This window comes from Dicentrarchus labrax, unplaced genomic scaffold, assembly GCF_905237075.1.
Source record: "Dicentrarchus labrax unplaced genomic scaffold, dlabrax2021, whole genome shotgun sequence".
NCBI lineage: Eukaryota > Metazoa > Chordata > Actinopteri > Moronidae > Dicentrarchus > Dicentrarchus labrax.
Window position 1 is genome coordinate 16,939,048 of NW_026136718.1, and position 18,487 is coordinate 16,957,534.

Genomic DNA, 18,487 nt, shown 5'->3' on the forward strand with positions numbered 1-18,487 from the left:
GGGCTGAATACAGCAGGAATACAAAATAAACTGAGATAATATCAAGATCCGAATCTCTGTTGTAGGTCAGTGTTTGGAGACTGCTTTTGTTGCTGTAGAAGAGAACGGGGTCACTGCAGTATTGAAAGAAACAGAAATACTGTGGGATGGCAGAGCCGAGTGGTGATGTGGATCTTTTTGTGATCTTCAAATATGAATCATTTAGTTTCATTTAAAAATAAAGTGCACTTAAAGTTACCACTTCAATGATACAAACACATTTATTTAAGAGATTTGAAATTCTCAGAGCCCCGCTTTGGCTTATTTATTAGATGAGAATGTATTTTCATTACTTCTTTTCTCATCTAGAGTCTATATTTGTTTTGGGTCTGCAGGTGTTCGCGGTCAGACCTGTCACTGGCTCTGGAGGACTGCATGGCTGCCCTGGATCTGTTCCTCAGGAACCACTTTGAGGAGGCACAGGCCCGGCTCAGGTGCAGGTAGGAGAACAGCCCCTACACATGCCAATACGGCTTCTCCTCTCAGCTCAGGCTCTGACCCAGCTGGCTTTGTGCATTCATGGACAAATAGTGAATTAGGTACAAACAGCTGATGTTTCACATTCGAGCAACGGCATTTTTAGGTATTCTTACACTCACAGGTGTTAGATGGTGGAGATTTCCACAAGGAAGCTGCATTCACATGCAATAGACCTTTTCACAGAAGACCTTTTGTACACCTTTTACACAAATAATAAAATGAACAATGGCTGAATTCCATTTAGCTGCTTCAGTTTCAGGGTCCTAGTATTATGCCTGCTGGCTCACTGTTACTCTGTCATGACAGCCATCGGTAATATTGTTAGTAACACTTGTGCTTTTCCTACTATGACAAGTGCTGTGAAAAAGGCCTGTTAATGTAGTGGTTTTGTTTGGTGCAAATTAGTAGCATGCTAACATGCTAAACTAAGAATGTGAACATGGTAAACATTATACCTGCTAAACATCAGCATGTTAGCACTGACATTGTGAGCTTTTTAGCATGCCGATGTTAGCATTTAGTTCAATGCACATCTGTGCCTCACAAAGCTGCTAGCATGGCTAGCCATACTCGTGTTTTTGCTTTACTGGTCTTTGAACTTCAAAATGGATGAATGATTCAGCGAAACTCTCCTTTACTGAATAACTATTGTTGATTTATGACAAATTTCCTCAGCTAATACTTTCAGTTATTGGCTATTTAACATTTGCTGATGGGAGTCTGCCTTTTTAAAAGATCGATTGATTTGCTCAATAAAAATGTCCAGAAATGAGGAAAACTGCAAATTTTGAGCGTTATAACGACTTTAAAGCTGCAGTAGGTACTTAAAAAAAACTTAATATGATAAGATATGATAAGATATACAGATCTGGATACATTTCCATAAACTTAGATACCATTGGCTCTTTCCAGATACAGGTCTGTTTTGTCCAGTGTTACTTTTTGCCATATTTGCTGAAACTTTCACTCTGTTCTGATAGTTGTACATGAGACAGATAATCAGTTTAAAGAATCAGGTTCCTCTGGTTCCTCCTCATGGCATTTGCAAGAATCCACTGCGCCTGAACGAAAACAACCAATTAGAGCCGAGAAAGATGGTTGATTATTGAGACTCATTCCAAGGTCAACTAGCTTTTTTGACTCGGAGGAACCAGAGGAACATTTTTGTTTTTTTTCACAGATTGTCTGTCTCATGTACTGCTGTCAGGATAGAGTAAGGTAATACAAGAAACAATCTTTATAAAAGTTACCTACTGCAGCTTTAAGACAAAATCCTTAATCCTTGGCACAGTAACAGATGAGAAACAGAGGTACTAGTGTCTACATCTGAAAGGGTTAAAGAAACTCTGCTGCTGATGCTGGTTAAATGATTTTAAGGCTGTAACGTTTTACATGACTGACGTCCTGCTTTGAGTTACAAACTCTCTCTCAGGGCTCACCCTGCTTTCAGTTTTGTTTTCTAACACGGTGTCATCAAGTTACTGCATTATTCAATGCTCATTCTCTCCTCTATTATCAGAACCTTTATCACATTGTCGCTATTATCCTCCACCCTCTATTTCCTCTCTCAGGCTGTAGGCCACTGCCTCAGTTTCTTCTTTTCAGTGCCGGTTTACACTGAGACCAAACAACAGCTTCCAGTCGGCCTGTACCTTCTTCATCTAATTTTGTAGTACAGCTAGACTGACAGCCCTTGTCACTTTGGTATGTTTGTCTGAGCTGTTAGGAGCCATTTCGGTTAGTTTAGAGTGATGTCATTTGTTTGATCTCTTAGCTCAAACCCAATTATGCAGAATTGCATTGCAACATTACATACATACTCTGTTGCCAAGTGACTGCCCTGTTGTCATAATCATAATATGCTTTAGTATTTAAATCTGGATTTGTGAAGTATTCCAACCTGGAGGAAAATCTGCCTAAATCCACCCCGGCAACACCTCTAACTGCTGCCACCTGAGGCTTGGCAGTCTGTTAGCTCAGTGGGTGTCCTCATTTCTGTCTTCAGCTCTGTGTGTGCTGTCTCTGCCTCTTCTGGTTGCTGAAGTGCACCTGAACAAACAGTAGTTGCAAATATGTGCGTGTTTGTAGCTGTTTTGAGCCCAGATGGGTGGATTTGACAGATTCAGTAGGACAGGATGTGTGCAGATTGTCAGGTCAATCCTACAATAATCAGGGGCTCCTTGGTGATCTGGCCAGCTATTGTGGTCTTCACTCGCTCAATGTCCTTCTTAGGTATGTGGAATGTTTTGTGTGTGAGTTAAATTAATCACTTAAAAGTTGCTGAGCAATCGCTGTTTCCTTCCCTCCAGCCTCTCCTTACTTTTGACAAAAGAATTCAGTAGACAGTAACGATTCAGTCAGATTAAAGTGTTTGACATTTGAATGCAGCACATAAATTAAATTGAGATACGGATTTATTTTGTTTGTTTTGTACAAAACCCAATAACTCCCACAATCTCAGTTTGCTGCTCCCATAAAGGATTTTGTGAGGAAGCTGATGGCCTGAAGCATCAGACTTATATATTATGTAAGGTGTCATGACATCTGCTTCATTGTGAGAGGGACACTCTGAAAGCCTTTGGAAACAAGCGGCCCCGAGGATGTGAAACAGCAGCTGTGTTTGTCTGTCCTCTGCTTTAGTCCACATGTGCTTTCCAACTCTCTCCCTCTTTGATTCCCCTTCCCCAAGTCGTGTTCTGGTGCAGTCAGGTGGGACAAGGGTATACTAGAGTCTCTGCAGCACACATAGGCTCAAACTAAAATGCTGGAAAGACTGTTTCAGAGAGAGCTTTCAGTTATTCTTGATTTAATCATATGTTCATTACTTGTTCCTCTACATTGCCACTTATGGTCAAAGGCAGCTTATGTCTATCCTAGCATGCATTTGGAGGACGACAGGTTGAGGCATTACTGTGTTAATGCACTCATTCTACTCAACCTGGCTGCTATGATTGTGAGTGTGACTGCGGAAGGAAACTGCGACATGCCTATTTCTCATGGGACGATGTGGAACTGGAACAGTGTGTATTAGATATTTTAGAATATTGAGGGATGTTGAATCTCTTCGATTGCATTAGTCTTAAAGGGTTAGTTCAAATTACTCTTTCGAAAGGGAGAGGGACACCTGTAGCTCAGCTGTGTCTGCCTTTTCTGCTGAGGTCGCTAGTTACATACATGCAGAAGTGTCTTTGAGCAAGACACTGATTCACCGAATACATGAATGTAATGTTATGATATTTGATGGAGGAGCTGGGGCCTTATGAACTGTATCATTGAACAAACATAACAGTTGATATAGATGAAGTCTGTGAAGAGAATCAAAATGTATTGAAGATGTTCCTTTGTGGGATGAATAAGTGCTGAGTGCTGGGTTGTGGTTTAAAATGTTTGGTTCAACTGGCCCTATTTGCTGTGGTTACGTTGAGACTTACAGGATGCCTCCTTGATTTAATATTTCTGAGGTTATGTAGTCCGAGCTACTGTCCATGTGTCAGTATCACGACTAATGAGCGACTCATGCCACTTTTACATAAGCATATAAGCGCAACTATCTCTTTGAATTGCTCTGTTAGGGTTCAGATATGGTTCAGATATTTGAGGCCCAGATGATATGTTTCTCGTAGTCAAGGAGCCACTGCAAACTCATCTACAGTGCTGTAGAAACATGTCTGCTAAGTAACCAGTCTTGTCTTCTCTTTTTTTTTTTTCTTGATCAGCCTTCAAATCCCAGAGTTATCCAACAGCAGGCTTAGTTTTATTTGCCAGCTCTCTGTTCAAACACGCCACCAGACCAAGCACAGCCAAAACAGTGCAATCTTATTCTCCCATGTTGGTGTCCTGCCCCATTCCTCACAGCTGTGGCAGGGAGGGAGTAGGTGCAGGAGGTGCACTGAAGTAGCCGTACGACGTACATCTACAATACAGCAACTGAGTAAAAGTTTGATCACATGTCAGTTTTTTCAGAAAAGGTGTCACTATTTTTCAAAGCTTTGTTTCTAATTTTAGAATTTAGCTGCTAATTTCTGCTAATTTCACACTCAAAACAATGATGCATTTAGGCAGAAATAAACTGTTGATGTAGTGATGCTTTTGCCGTCACTGCACTTCCTGGTTGTTACTAACACGTGCAGCACTGAGTGCAAGGCATGTACAAACTCTTTCCCTGCATCATGGAACACTGTGGTGAAAATATGTGGGAGACCCGGCTTCAGTGTTGTTGTCAGGAGGGTGGAGATGATGCTGATTGAAAAATATCTGAGTGCTGCTGTGAAATATTTCAAATTCTCAGACCCTTTCAGCACCGCTACATGCAGCTCAATTTACCTCACAGCTCCATCCTAAAAGGTTTCTCAGCTGGAGTTTGGGCTGTTGTTCTACATAAGCCTGATGCAATGGAAATGTAAGGCAGGCAAATCTCTCTCTCTGTACCGCTGCCATTCTAACTCTCTGCTACTGCTTCCTGGTTGGTCTTGTTTACCGATTGGTCACTGGATTCGAATCAGTAATATTAATCCATTTTAAGAGAAGACTTGTAGCTCAGCAGACGTTCTCTGATTTATTGCTGCAATGTTATGTCCCTGCAGAGGTCGGAAGTAGTAGTGGTATAAATACTTAGTTACTGTACTTAAGTCGTTTTTTCAGATATCTGTTCTTTACTCAAGTATTATTTTTTTTTACCCCTACTTTTTTACATACATATCTGTGCTTTCTACTCCGTACATTTTCTAAACAGACTCATTACATTAGTTTTAATGCATTTGTTAGTTGCATAATTTTCAAATTACCAATTTTTATTTTGCTTCAATGACCACCTTCCAAAAATAAAGACCGATGTAGCTTGTGGAAAATAACATAAAAGACATAACAACACAAAACAGCCAAGAGAGGGAGACTCAACTTTATGACAAGTCTTACTCAGCTTTACACAGAAACAGCCGGAAACCAACCAGAGAAACCAATAGGTCACTGTTTAATACTTTGAGTACATTAAAGAACCTGTACTTTCTCGCTTTTACTTGATTAAAGAAGTTGAATCCGTACTAGTATCTGTACTTCCACTTGAGTCTAGAACGTGTGCACATTTGCCATCCCCTGTGTGCCTGACAGAAGTCTCATGGATGATACGGCTTTTATCTCTGTCTGCTTAATGTGTCTGTAAGTCCGTTCTTTAGCCAATATATGCAGCAATAAAAGTTAAACAGAATGAATGTAGAGGTGTGTCTTTGTGCTCTGTTTCCATTCCATGGGTTAAAAAAAAAACTGCTGATGCAAATTTAGTTTCCAGTGTCCAGGGCAGGCGAGGCTGGGCCCATGAGTCAGTCTGTGGTGAACAGCAGTGAAATGTCAGTTATGCAGACTAACAACATTCCTCTCTACACACCTCTGCCTTTATGTTAACATATAACAAACAGGTAATTACATAATATATAAAGCTATTTAAACTATTACATGTGACTGCAGTGGTTTAGCATATTAATGGTGAGGTGTTGTCTGTTTTCTTTGTTTAAAATAATTTTTTTAAGTAAGTAGTTTGAATAATGGTTAATAACTGGAACAATAAGCTCTTTTAACCGGAACAACAAATGCATCTTGTTGAAAAAATTTTTGTGGCATCAGGCACAGGGTGTGATGTGACACAAACAACTGTGGGTATAAATAGAAACAGTTTTTCTTTTCTGTGTATTGGTGAGGTTTTAGTCTTCCTCGTATTCTATCTCACATGTCTGTTGTTTACAGGAATTGACTCTCTTACTATAGCCTTTCATATTCTCTACTGACTGATTAGGTGACTACTGTATGAATCTACTCAGTTCAAACAAAAGGTGTTTCTCACCTCTTCATCATCTCTGTCAGCACACCAGAAACAGCACATGATCTATCTGAATCAATATGCCATTCAATATCTATAACTTAATCTTTTACTTTCAAGACCAGTGCAATAATGTGTGTTGTCTGTTTTGCAGAACCAAAGACAGCATGTACCATGCTCTGACTTACGCCACCATCCTGGAGATGCAGGCCATGATGACCTTTGAACCCCAACACATCCTGGCTGCAGGAAACACCATGAAGGAGGCCCAGGCCATCTGTCAGCGGTGAGACTTTCCCACAACACCACAGTGAAATAATACACTGATGACCAGCTGCTAAACTATGACAGGGGATTTTTTTGTTCCTCTCTAGTCAGCAGCAAAAGTGAATTTTGTCTCTTAAGAGCCATTCGGTCTAGAGATAAGCCGGTTCAGAAACAATTACAAAAGTGCTAAAAGTGAGGTTTATCAGTGCTCATATGGCTGATTTAACCATTTAGACAAATGGTAATGCATCTTCTGATCACTGGTTCCCATTGGCAACATCATACCAAAACCAGATAACATACTGAGATCATCCACACTCAGGAATGTCACATCTGTCTGCCAAGATTTGTCCCGGAGCTACTGTGAGAATCTGTAATGACTCAGTAGATCTCATTAGCCCACCCAGATATACAGACAATTCTTCTTCTGGCCAACACTTATCTGAGGTCAGAGCTGCAGTTTTTCTTTTCAATGTTGTGCCTGTTAGGTAGGACATTTAATGCACTGCCAGCACCTTGTGGTAACTTTATCTCAGCATCCTGTCCTTACTGGAAAGAAGCTGAGTCACAGATTTGCATAAACAAGGTAAGCAAAGAAATGTGGGACAGTGCAGTGCTGCTGAAAAACAATCCGGAAGATTTTCATTTTCATGACTGATGATGGTTTTATGTTTTGTGCTTTCTCAATCAGGCAACGCAAGAAGTCAAGCTTCTCCAAAAGCTTCACAGAAGGTCAGTAAAGTCCTGTATTGACCGGATGAGTAAAATGTGCTGATGTCAGTATTTCGGAAGCAGTTTTAGTCGTGTGTTGCATGTGTGAGTACATGAATGTTAATGTTAATGTCTGTACCCATTAGTTTTAATCTTTACCTCTGGTGCATGTGTGCACTCCCATTAAAGTACTGTATATGCATATGTATGTGTGCGTGTGTATATATGTGCATGTGTGTTTGGCCATTACGCTGCAGCTTTTAATCTGTCTGAAGATAACTGGTGTGATTTTCACCTCAGAGGAACTCCATGCTGAAGTTTGCTATGCCGAGTGTCTCCTGCAGAGGGCAGCACTCACCTTCCTACAGGTCAGGAGAGCGAGAGGCCACTTGAATCTGCCACCACTGATAGTTTTATGTTTCTTTAAACTGGTTCCCTGTTTCTTTTCCCTCTCTTACCTCGCTCCCTCTCTGTTTAGGATGAAAACATGATCAGTTTCATCAAAGGTGGGATCAAAGTCAGGAACAGCTACCAGACATACAAGTGAGAATCAATCCAGAATATCCTTGTTCTCATTTCATCATGCTTGTGTTACTCCCAGTTTCCTATTAGACTAGGCTTTTACTTTTTCTATCTTCCTCATTACCTTGTACAACCCTTTTAATCTGCTTCCTTTATCTTTCCCTCACAGAGAGCTTCACACAGTCCTCCAGTCATCTGGATACACTCATGGTGACAACCATGGCCATTTTGAGGGTGGTGTTAAACTGGGAATAGGAGCCTTTAATCTAGTAAGTTGAGAACAAGCCTGAACCAAACTTGACTGAAACCTCCATGTTCACATTTTTCTTGCTTAAGTTATAATTAAACAGAAGCACATAAAGAGCAAAACATGCAGTAAGAGAAGCCATAATCTAACATGCAGACGAGCAGTGTGTTCGCTTATTGCTCTTCATGCAGCAATGATAATCAAAGTTAGACTAGAGCCAATCACATGTTGTTCTTCTGCTCATTTGTACATATTTGTTATTTATGAGCAGCTAAAGAATCAAAAAGTACTCTTTGCATGCACAGGCAGTTTATTCACTCTTGTTTTTAAAATAAAAATAAGTTTATTTTAGTTATAGAGCGCATTTAAAAACTGACAGAAGTTGACCAAAGCGTATAAATGAAATACAAGTACAACCACAACAAGGACAGTCAACTAAATGAAACACACAGGCAAAAATCAGGTGAACACGAGTTTTAAATGAGTTTAGGGAGGGGGCTGATCTAAGAGAGGGTGGGGGATTATTCCAGAGTTTAAAGGCTGTGATTGCAAAGGCGCCATCACCTCTCAGTCTGCAGTTTGATGATGTCAGAGGAAAGTGATGTAGGGACGGAGTGGGGGAGGAGGAGGTTTGAAATGTAGGGGGGGCACCAGGCCATTTACAGTTTTAAAAACAAACAGGAGGATCTTAAAATTGATTCGGTTGTGGACAGGAAACCAGTGCAGGGCGTAGGGTTGCAGGTGCAACATGGATGACTGGGAAATACCAGAATAAAGGGAGTGGCAGTGGTTTATCCGTGAGGAAATGAAGGCATGGATGACTATTTCTAGGTCTGGACGGGAGTGGATGACTGCATTTATCTGCTTATCAAATTTTAGGGTAGAGTCGAAGATAAAACCATGTGGTTTGAGGTAATGGGACAGTTGAGCTAGATTATTGGTGAGTAGTTTAACAGAGTCTGTGGGGGCATAGCCTCTGGTTTATTATCATTGAGCTGCAGGAAATTTAGGGCCATCCAGCTTTTGATGTCCACAAGACACAGTTGGGCAGTCGGGTTTCAGGGGCAGGTAAAGCTGGATTTCAGCCGCATTGCAGTGGTAGGAGATGTTATATTTCTTAATGACATTCTTAACAAAGCAAGTAGATGGATAGGACCGAGAACAGATCCTTTTGGGACTCCACAAGAGAGACTGGTGCGAGGAGAGGAGAAATGATCCATGTAACTGAGAATGTTTTGTTAGGATAGGAGGAGAATCCAAATCCAAAATAATGTTGCTAGTACTGTTGAATAAGGTGTCAGTACGAAACCTATAGATTACATTAAAAAGTGTAGTACAGAAATTATCTGGGCAACAGGTTATTTTATTTCATTTACAACGCAAGGTTTTTTAATGAAATTTAGATACAGTTACCTTTATGCTGCTTTTTAAAAACATAATAAAAATTGATTAATAACTCATAAAAATAAAAATACTAATTTGTATGATGAATTGTTGCAGTTTTTATCACCTCCTGTCCTGGGCCACTCACATCCCATGCCAGTTTGTGATGTTTCCAGTCAGCATGCTTTCTATTTCTCCTCTGTAAAAGGGGAATTTAGCTTCCTTAAGTTAAGTTTCCTTAAGAAATACAGTCATTTCTGATCTTAACCAGGGTAGAGATGTGATATGACCATGACAGGTTCTCTGTGATGTTAATTCACAGGAACCTGCTCCAACTCAGCTCCACTGATGTAAACAGGGGAGTGTTTCCTTAAATAAACAATCAGTTCCTTGGTTTTGTAAGTTGAGCAGGAGTTGTTGTTTTCTGTGTACCACACAAGATTTTTAATTTCCTCCCAATATGAAGTCTCATCATTGCTTGAATCTGGCAGTTGCACATGTTTCTGTTATTGTTGGCCTGTTTAATTTATTTACAGTGGAAACTTTGTTGGTTGGAAAAGACTTGTAATTACTGTACAACTAATGGCCCTTTTACGGTATGTTTACGAAATGTAAGATCATTCCGTTGGAAACCAATGGTGTTGTAATTATAAAGAAAAGTTGCTGTAATTCTCCTGCTTGTCTGCTTCCTGCAGATGATTTCCATGTTGCCCACGCGGACGCTCAAGCTGCTGGAGTTTGTCGGTTTCTCTGGGAATAAGGTGAGTTCTGCTGGCAAGTGAGAGCCAGTTATGGCTGACAGACAGGACTGAGGGCGTAATGGGTCGAGTTAGCGATGTTTGACTGATGATGGAGACGTCTATTCTATGTGTGAAGTACTGGGGTTCTGCTGTTAACAATGGAAATGTCGACAACTCGTAAATTGTATGTGTAATTGCAGTTTCACTGGTTCACTAAATCTTGCCTGTGATTTGTGGAACTCATATGACTACTACTGAGTTGAGTAGAAGCACGAGACGAAACTCCTACAACTGTACAACTTGATGGGTGAATGACTTAAAAAATGTTTTGATCATAATAACTAATGACTATACCATTTCCCTAGATCATGACTTCCTATTATTTGATGTGCTTAAATAATTAATTTTATATTGATGTAACCACAACACAAATTAATCTGAACAGGGATTAGGGTTTAGGTTTTGATATCACTTGGGTTATTAGGCCAATAAGATGATTGATTTATCTTCTGGTTTCAAAAAAAGACATCTAGCGATCTTGAGTGGAGTTGTCAACATGATCACGACACAGTGAACTTGCATTTCCTGTCTTTCACTGTGTATTTGCAAATTTTACACACACACACACGCTTATCTGTGACCTATCTCTGTTGAGGTTCGGATTCCTAGAAGTACTCTGAAGACAGATTGTTACACATCCTGCTGCCCAAACTGAATCCTTCAGCACAGGAAATGGATTGGTGTGTTCTGAGCTCATGTGTGCATCTCTGTGTGTATGTTCCTGCAGGAGTTTGGTCTTCAGCAGCTTCAGGATGGCTCTGCAGAGAGCACATTCAGGTCCTTCCTATGTAACATGCTGCTGCTCTGCTACCACACCTTCATGAGTTTCATATTAGGTGAGCAAGGACACACACACATGCATGTAGCTGCAGCCAACCATAAAAACAGAAACAGATGAGGTTAACTGCATTTGTTCTGTTTGTCTCTCGCAGGCACTGGAGAAGGAGATGTTGCAGATGCAGAGAAATTGCTGCAGCCATATCTCAAAAAGTATCCTAAGGTTTGTCAGAATTAAACTCACGTAGTCAAACGTTTTTTAAAAATCTTCCTCATAATTAGAAGAGTCATGTTCCCAACCATACCGTGGTTTGTGTTTCTCCCAGGGATCCATCTTCTTGTTCTTCGCTGGTCGAATAGAGGAGATCAAAGGCAACCTGGATGCTGTGAGTACCTGTCATTTCTATACACATGAAAACACCACTGCACTTTTCATGTGGAAAATGTTTAAAGTCTGTGATTTATTATTTAGTGTTTAATGTGTACTTTATGCATCTTGTTATTGATAACAATAATTTAAGTTAGTTAGTTAGTAGTCAGACTATGCTACATCCAACCCCTCTTTATTAATATGTGATTTGGTGACTATTGATGTGTTTTGATCTTTGTTGGTCGTAATAACTGTTCACACATAAGTCACGCTTACTGAATGATACATTTGGGTTTATCTTGCAAATCCCATTGCAGCATTGTCATTCTGCGACTTCTTTATGTCCTGCTTTTCATTCAAAGTAGGTTTCATAAACAGAAATGTTGTTCCACCACTACCTCTGAGGGTGTCTCAGTAGCCCAGTGGTTATGACGCATAGCTAGAATACCCAGTTAAATTCCCGTCGGGCACATTTGTTCTAAGTTTCTCTCATACCCTGTAAGTTGCAGTGTTTTCACCTGGCAACAAAAATACACAAGGGAAAATCCATTAAATGTTTGATAGTGATAGAGTAAAAAATGACCTGAATTTCAATTTATGCTATGAAGAGCAACAGAAAGTCTAGTTGGCAGCTTGTAGTGGCTGAAAACAAACTAAACATTAGAGTAGACTTGCTACTGCTACAACTTAGCCACTAGATTGCATATTTATATTAAAAGTTACAAATTCAAATTTTCCCACTGCTAAAAAAGTCTAATGGATGTGAAAATTAATCAAATGTGTTGTCAAAATGCAGAGACATATTTAAACAATGATAAATTGTACTTCTCGAGAGGTTATAAAATTTACTTAGAGAGAAATAGTGTAAGTTAACTGAAAAGAAACACCTCCATACTAATACTGTATGATGTCTTTGATATTTATTTTTTTATTTTTTATTTTTCTCTACAATATGGAAGTAGCCACAGACAACATTTTAACATATGATTAAGACATATTTTTTCTTTCAGGCTACTAAAGTATACAAAAAAGATACAAAAAGTATCCTGTACACATAATGCTTAGTCCTGAACTAGAATGAAGTTAAAGAAGCCACAAAAAAACAAACTCTGCCTTCATCTTTAACATACTATGTCATGTCAAAAATCAATTTGCACAAATCATTTAACCATTATTTGCGTGTGTTGACTTGCTCACTACATTTGAACATTCACACTGAATATGTTTGAGGAGGTGAGATTCTCAGAGATTTGTATGTTTCCAGGCTATCACACGTTTTGAGGAGTGTTGTGAGGCTCAGCAAGAGTGGAAACAGTTCCACCACATGTGTTACTGGGAGCTGATGTGGTGCTTCACATACAAGAGGAACTGGAAGATGGCCTACTTTTACGCTGACCTGCTCAGCAAGGAGAACTCCTGGTCCAAGGTGGGCCACCGTAGTTCGGGATTTGATTATTAATGAATGCAAATAATGAGTAATAAGACCAAAATAACACCCTTTAATTTCAGACAAGCAGATATGCTCAAAAACCACAGCACACTTCTGTTGTTGAGTGATCATTAGAGTCCGCCTTTTAAATAAGAACACAATCTTATTTTTAGTTAAATGTTTTTTTTAACCTATCATTCAATGTAGGTTTCATAGACAGAAATGTTGTTCCACCACTACCTCTGAGGGTGTCTCGGTAGCCTAGTGGTTATGACGCATAGCTAGAATAACATCCCAGTTAAATTCTTGTGGGACACATTCGCTGTAAGTCTCTCTCGTACCCTGTAAGTTGCAGTGTTTTCACCTGGCAACAACAATACACGAGGGAAAATCCATTAAATGTTTCATAGTGATAGTGAAAAAGAACATGAATTGCAATTTATGCTTTGTAGAGCGACAGAAAGCCTTTTCAGCAGCTTGTAGTGGCTGAAAACAAACTAAACATTAAGACAAGACTTGAGTTCTGCAGCCCTGCTCTGACTCTATAAACTCCACACAGCTGTAGTGTTTTCTCTCCTCATCTCATTTGAAAAGGAAAGATGGGATTGCAGTAGTAACCACTTTTTTCCTTCCCTCAGGCTACCTATGCGTATATGAAAGCAGCCTACCTCAGCATGCTGACACCGGATGATTGCCTAACCTTTGGGGAAACTGCGCTCTCTCTGTTCAGGTATGAAGTAAGAGCTAGAGCAGTACTGAAACTGCTCGCAACACCCACAGTGAAACAGAAATGATTCACTACATTAAATATCTTTGATATTGTAATCTCTTTTTCTGGGAATTGACTTGTCTTGAGTGGGGATATGAATGAATAAGAGATGTAATTTCCCATTCAGTTTTTTTTTTTTTTACATTACACAGCATCATAAATGCAGCTTTAAACAGTCTGTGAGTTATGATTATTTGAAGAAACACATATTTTCTCCATATTACTGTAATATGTGTATACTTGATTATATTTCAGGCAGGTGCCAGGGCTGAAGCAGAAAATAGCGGGAAAATCTTTACCAACAGAGAAGTTCGCTATCCGGAAAGCACGTCGCTACCTTGCAGAAAACCCCATTCCTCTTCCCGCTCCTCCACTGGTCAGTGCTGGACGAGGCTATTTGCCATGTCACATTGCTTTACTTGTAGCATGACAGGTGTTTTCACTGTTACTACAGTGTTTTGCATTGTTTATTTAAAGTAACTGGATCAAAAATATCAGGAATATCAAATTAATAGTTTGGTTTCACACAGGCCTTTCGCTCTGTAGGCCTCCCCATTAATTAGCCGGCGCCCACCAAACTCCCTCCCTCCCTCTGGTTCTCCAGTATCAGGGATTGAAGATGAGGACACAGAGCCCTCTCAGGGCTGGAGACCCAGTGTTAGGGGCTGGAGGCTGATTTGGGATATGGGTTAGGCTCAGGGGAGCTGAGTCTGCCAAGTCAAATAAGCATACCACTCTAATTTATAAAAATACCCTCCAAAAGAGACACTTAGACAAAGGGAGTAATTGGATTGCAGTCTAAACATCTGGCATAAAGACCTAGTAGATTTTCAAACTTTGGACAACTATGGATATCCATCCATAGCCTACAGTGTAATATATGTATATATTAAATGTGTATAATAATGGTTTAGATACATTTCAACAACTGACAGAAACCTATGGGGAAATATGCTTTCTTCTTTACTTTGACAAACATATTAAAAATACTGGAGAGAAAGGAATTAGTCTGGTTAAGATATTAATCAATGCATATAAAGTTAATACTAACAGTAAACCCATTTTCAGGATTTATTTATCTTTTAAGAAGGGGTCTTTCCACAATTTATGTTAAATCAAGGTGGATGAAAAAAACATATGTATCTTAGGCTCAGATCTGCGGAGGGAATTCCACAAAAGGAACTTTTTTTTTAAAACTTCAAAAATATCATGATCATAAAAGCAACAACCCTGAATATGGCCAGTGTTGGAGAATGTGTGGTAATATTTCTTATGGTCATTTTTATATATTTTTTGGTAGTGTCCTAATATTTTTTCTTACTGGGTGTTTTTTCCATGTTATGTATTTAGACACCTGCCAACTGGGCTGAAAAAGCAGGACAGATATTGTTTTACAAATACTACTAGCAGGTAGTGAAAAAGCAATAACCAGAAAATGGCTTGGAAAAAAACAGAAAGGTTATGAATGAGCAGAAGACCTTTCCCTCCTTAAAAATACCCTGGCTTTGCATGAGTCATAGACAGACAGATAGACAGATAGATAGATAGATAGATAGATAGATAGATAGATAGATAGATAGATAGATAGATAGATAGATAGATAGATAGATAGATGTTTTCTTCAATGCCTCCTTTTATTTCCTGTTTTACACAATGACCTTCTCTGTTGTCTGTTTTGTATAATTTGTGTGTATTTCTATGTTGTCTAGGAGATGATGTACATCTGGAACGGCTATACAGTCATTGGCAAACACAAAGACCTGACTGAAGACATGCTGAAAACACTGCATGAGGCCCAGGCAAAACTCGAGAGCAGCCCAAGTATGCAAAATTATTTACCAGAGCCAAGTCTTTAATGGATTCAAATTCTCATTTTATTTTATTTTGAAAGAATGATATATTCTGTAGAATTACTGTACCTGTTTTGTAATCTATTTGGTTCTAACTGTCCTGTTGTGCGTTTGTCAGGAACTGAGTTCACCATAGATGATCAGTGTCTCCTGAGCCTCTTGAAGGGACTGTGTCTCAAACACCTGGGGCACCAGGAGGAGGCCGAACACTACTTTACTCTTGTCCTCTGCAAGTAAGACTCCATTAGTAATATGCACTGACGTGTACAGTATATGCATGTTTAACCAAACTAGAAAAACAGATGTGCTCTAGTTTCTTGCAGTGTGTAATCACCAGTTAGCCTGATCACATTTATAATGCATCCTCTGGTGAAAAGAGGCAGTTCTGTTTTGAAATAGAAACAGCAAAACAGCTTTGTTCATACTGACTTCACGTCCACACATACTGCAACCACTGTGTTTTGACATTCTCCGCAGTGAGACTCAGATCAAGTATGACCACTACCTGGTTCCTAATGCCCTGCTGGAGCATGGCTTGCTGTGTCTCGAGCAAGGCAGAAAAGATGAAGCTATCAAACTCCTAGAAGCAGCTAAGTAAGTAATTCAACCAGCTTGACCACTTGCTTGCAGCAATTTAATTAAATGTTTAATATGCCTTATATTTTTTCACATAAATAACTACAAGTCATTTCTTTTGACATTGTGTTTTAATTTTAATATGACACCCCCATTCATCTTTGTGGGTTTAAATAAATCTTAAAGTGTGTGTTGTGATTTATGGGTTTAGTCTCATGTCCATGTGTGAAAGAAGAATTTAGAGATTTATCCCCGATGTAAATTACTCTTTTTGCTCTGTTTCAGGCAAAATTACAAAAACTACTCGATGGAATCACGGACACACTTCCGCATTCAGGCTGCTTTGCACAAGGCCAAGGGCACGGGGGAAAATGGCACCCATGTTCCCTCCAGCCCATAACAAACAGAGGAGGGCACACTAGAGCTGAGACAGCTTTCTGTTTCTGCAGTCCCACAATGCAACACTCAGCCCAGTCCAGCCCCGCCCATTAGGGCTGATGATTTGTTTTGTTTTTTTCATCACAAGGCTAGGGGAAGAGGGATGCTTTCTTTCTTATGTGTGTCGCCCTTACGGGCGACTGCAGCTCTATGTGGCCGTGACTGTCTTAGACAGGTTGCAACGCCCTCTTCCAGAATTACACTATGATGAACTTCACTTCCTTGTGTGATTTGAAATAGACAAGTTGAGAAATGTGCCTATATTTATGAAACATCGCTTCTAGCAGGCTTGTTTGTCTAGCACTGTGGCCACCCATTAGGGGCGCACTAGGGTAGAAAACAAGGTCACATTTGTGAAGTATATACTACAGATTACCTCCATTACTACCCAAGGTAAAAATGTGCCTCATTTCGGGGTAGTAGGGTTAGATCTGATGGAGCCAGAGTACCAAACAGCCCCCATTAAATTACTGACACTAACTCCTTCTGGCCAATAACACCATTTGACCTGGTTACAAAGCTCTCCCACTTTTGTTTTATTTGACGTAAATGAGCAGTTATTGATAAAATGACTTGAGTAGGTGGGGGATGACACATAATTATGTGTTAACATAGTTTGACATCGGGATTATATCATACAACTCACCACGTAGTCCACAAGGACTATGAGACTGTTTTGTACTGTGTCATTTGATACATGTTGGTTGACAGGTTTCACCCACATTTCGATTTTTGAAAACCAAACCCCGATATGACCTAATCAGATGTATAAATTCTTTATATGTTGGATTCACTTTTACACTATAAACGTCTGGTTCATTGTGTTTCTCAGAGTGAGTAAATGTTTTATTGTTTATTTTAAATGTTCTTCCTTTCCTTGAAACCTAGTGAAACATTGAAAAAGACAAATGTATTCATGTGGAATACTTTCTTTCAGTCTCCTTCTGAAGAATTGTTCAAATCTGCAACCCTGTTGTATTTACAATCACAAGTAATGGCTTTTGCACAAAGCTATGTATATCAGCCAGCCACGCAAACTCTCCAGAGTCAAAAAATCAGCAGTACGAGTTGTTCTTTACATGTATATACTGTAAATGGCACCTTTTACACAAATTGTCCCATTTTAAGAGGACAGATGAATGTGTCTTTTAGAAAGGCAGGCTCCCTCCTTTTCTCCTCCTGGTGTGTGGGACAGGCTCCAACAGTACTTGAGCTTGAACAAACAGGCCATTCACTCCGTGGAGCGAAGGACTGCGTGCTTGTCCGCCTGTCGCATCTTAGTGACTGAAGAAGCTATGAACGGGAATCACCAAAGTCTTCCTACTTTGTGAACTGCTCCCATATCAGCCATGCTTGAGTAGAACCATCTTTAGTGGGGCTTGAACATCACAACTATTATCCTGTGTCAAATAATAATCTGTATATGAACAAGTGCTTATAATGATTGAAATGAGAAGACAGAATAGGGTCACCTCTAATTGTGTTGGTGGTGAGGTTATTTCAAGGGCTGTGTCACAGCAACAGAGCGTCCAAAACCAAGAAACTCAGATGGTGTCTCAAGTGTTGGAATTAGAGCACTGCTGATTTATTCATGATTAGAGTAAGGTTTGGGATCCAAGATGATGCTAGGAGTCAATTTCAATGTTTTTAATGGTGAAGGAAATGTACTTTCAATATTGTTTTAACAGCAGTCGCTCTCTGGAATATTCCAGTAACGAATCATATTTTATTTTCTAATAATGAATTTAGCTTATTTTTCTTTTTTTCCCTTCCTTTCCTTCCTTTTGGGTTTTTCAGATACATCTGAAAGAAACTCTAACCAAATTTAGTGGCATTGTGATGTTTACAATCAGCACATTTTATTGGGCACGGCTACCACTCAGCAAAATGACATTCCTGTACATACTGAATGTTTCTATTGTAATTTAAGATGAAATGATGATACGCAACTAAAAAAAAAAAACACATCCCATTTTTATTGTCTTTTTTTTTTGTCTTTTGTGCACTACAAAAAAAAACC

At 39.5% G+C, this 18,487-nt stretch overlaps 1 protein-coding gene across 2 annotated transcripts in view; it reads left to right on the top strand.

The window, feature by feature from the left end:
- Positions 1 to 18,434, top strand: part of ttc39a (tetratricopeptide repeat domain 39A) — a 27,844-nt gene extending 9,410 nt beyond the window's left edge. For both annotated transcript variants that reach the window (XM_051376870.1, XM_051376871.1), the window contains 17 exons: positions 375 to 479; positions 6,483 to 6,614; positions 7,287 to 7,327; positions 7,607 to 7,674; positions 7,785 to 7,849; positions 7,998 to 8,097; positions 10,154 to 10,219; positions 10,986 to 11,094; positions 11,191 to 11,258; positions 11,362 to 11,421; positions 12,670 to 12,831; positions 13,473 to 13,564; positions 13,859 to 13,979; positions 15,313 to 15,424; positions 15,572 to 15,686; positions 15,931 to 16,047; positions 16,315 to 18,434. In XM_051376870.1, coding sequence (XP_051232830.1) covers positions 375 to 479; positions 6,483 to 6,614; positions 7,287 to 7,327; positions 7,607 to 7,674; positions 7,785 to 7,849; positions 7,998 to 8,097; positions 10,154 to 10,219; positions 10,986 to 11,094; positions 11,191 to 11,258; positions 11,362 to 11,421; positions 12,670 to 12,831; positions 13,473 to 13,564; positions 13,859 to 13,979; positions 15,313 to 15,424; positions 15,572 to 15,686; positions 15,931 to 16,047; positions 16,315 to 16,429 — 1,648 coding nt within the window. In that variant the 3' untranslated portion in view covers positions 16,430 to 18,434. The remainder of the gene's footprint in view (positions 1 to 374; positions 480 to 6,482; positions 6,615 to 7,286; positions 7,328 to 7,606; positions 7,675 to 7,784; positions 7,850 to 7,997; positions 8,098 to 10,153; positions 10,220 to 10,985; positions 11,095 to 11,190; positions 11,259 to 11,361; positions 11,422 to 12,669; positions 12,832 to 13,472; positions 13,565 to 13,858; positions 13,980 to 15,312; positions 15,425 to 15,571; positions 15,687 to 15,930; positions 16,048 to 16,314) is intronic.
- The last annotated feature ends 53 nt before the right edge of the window (positions 18,435 to 18,487 follow it).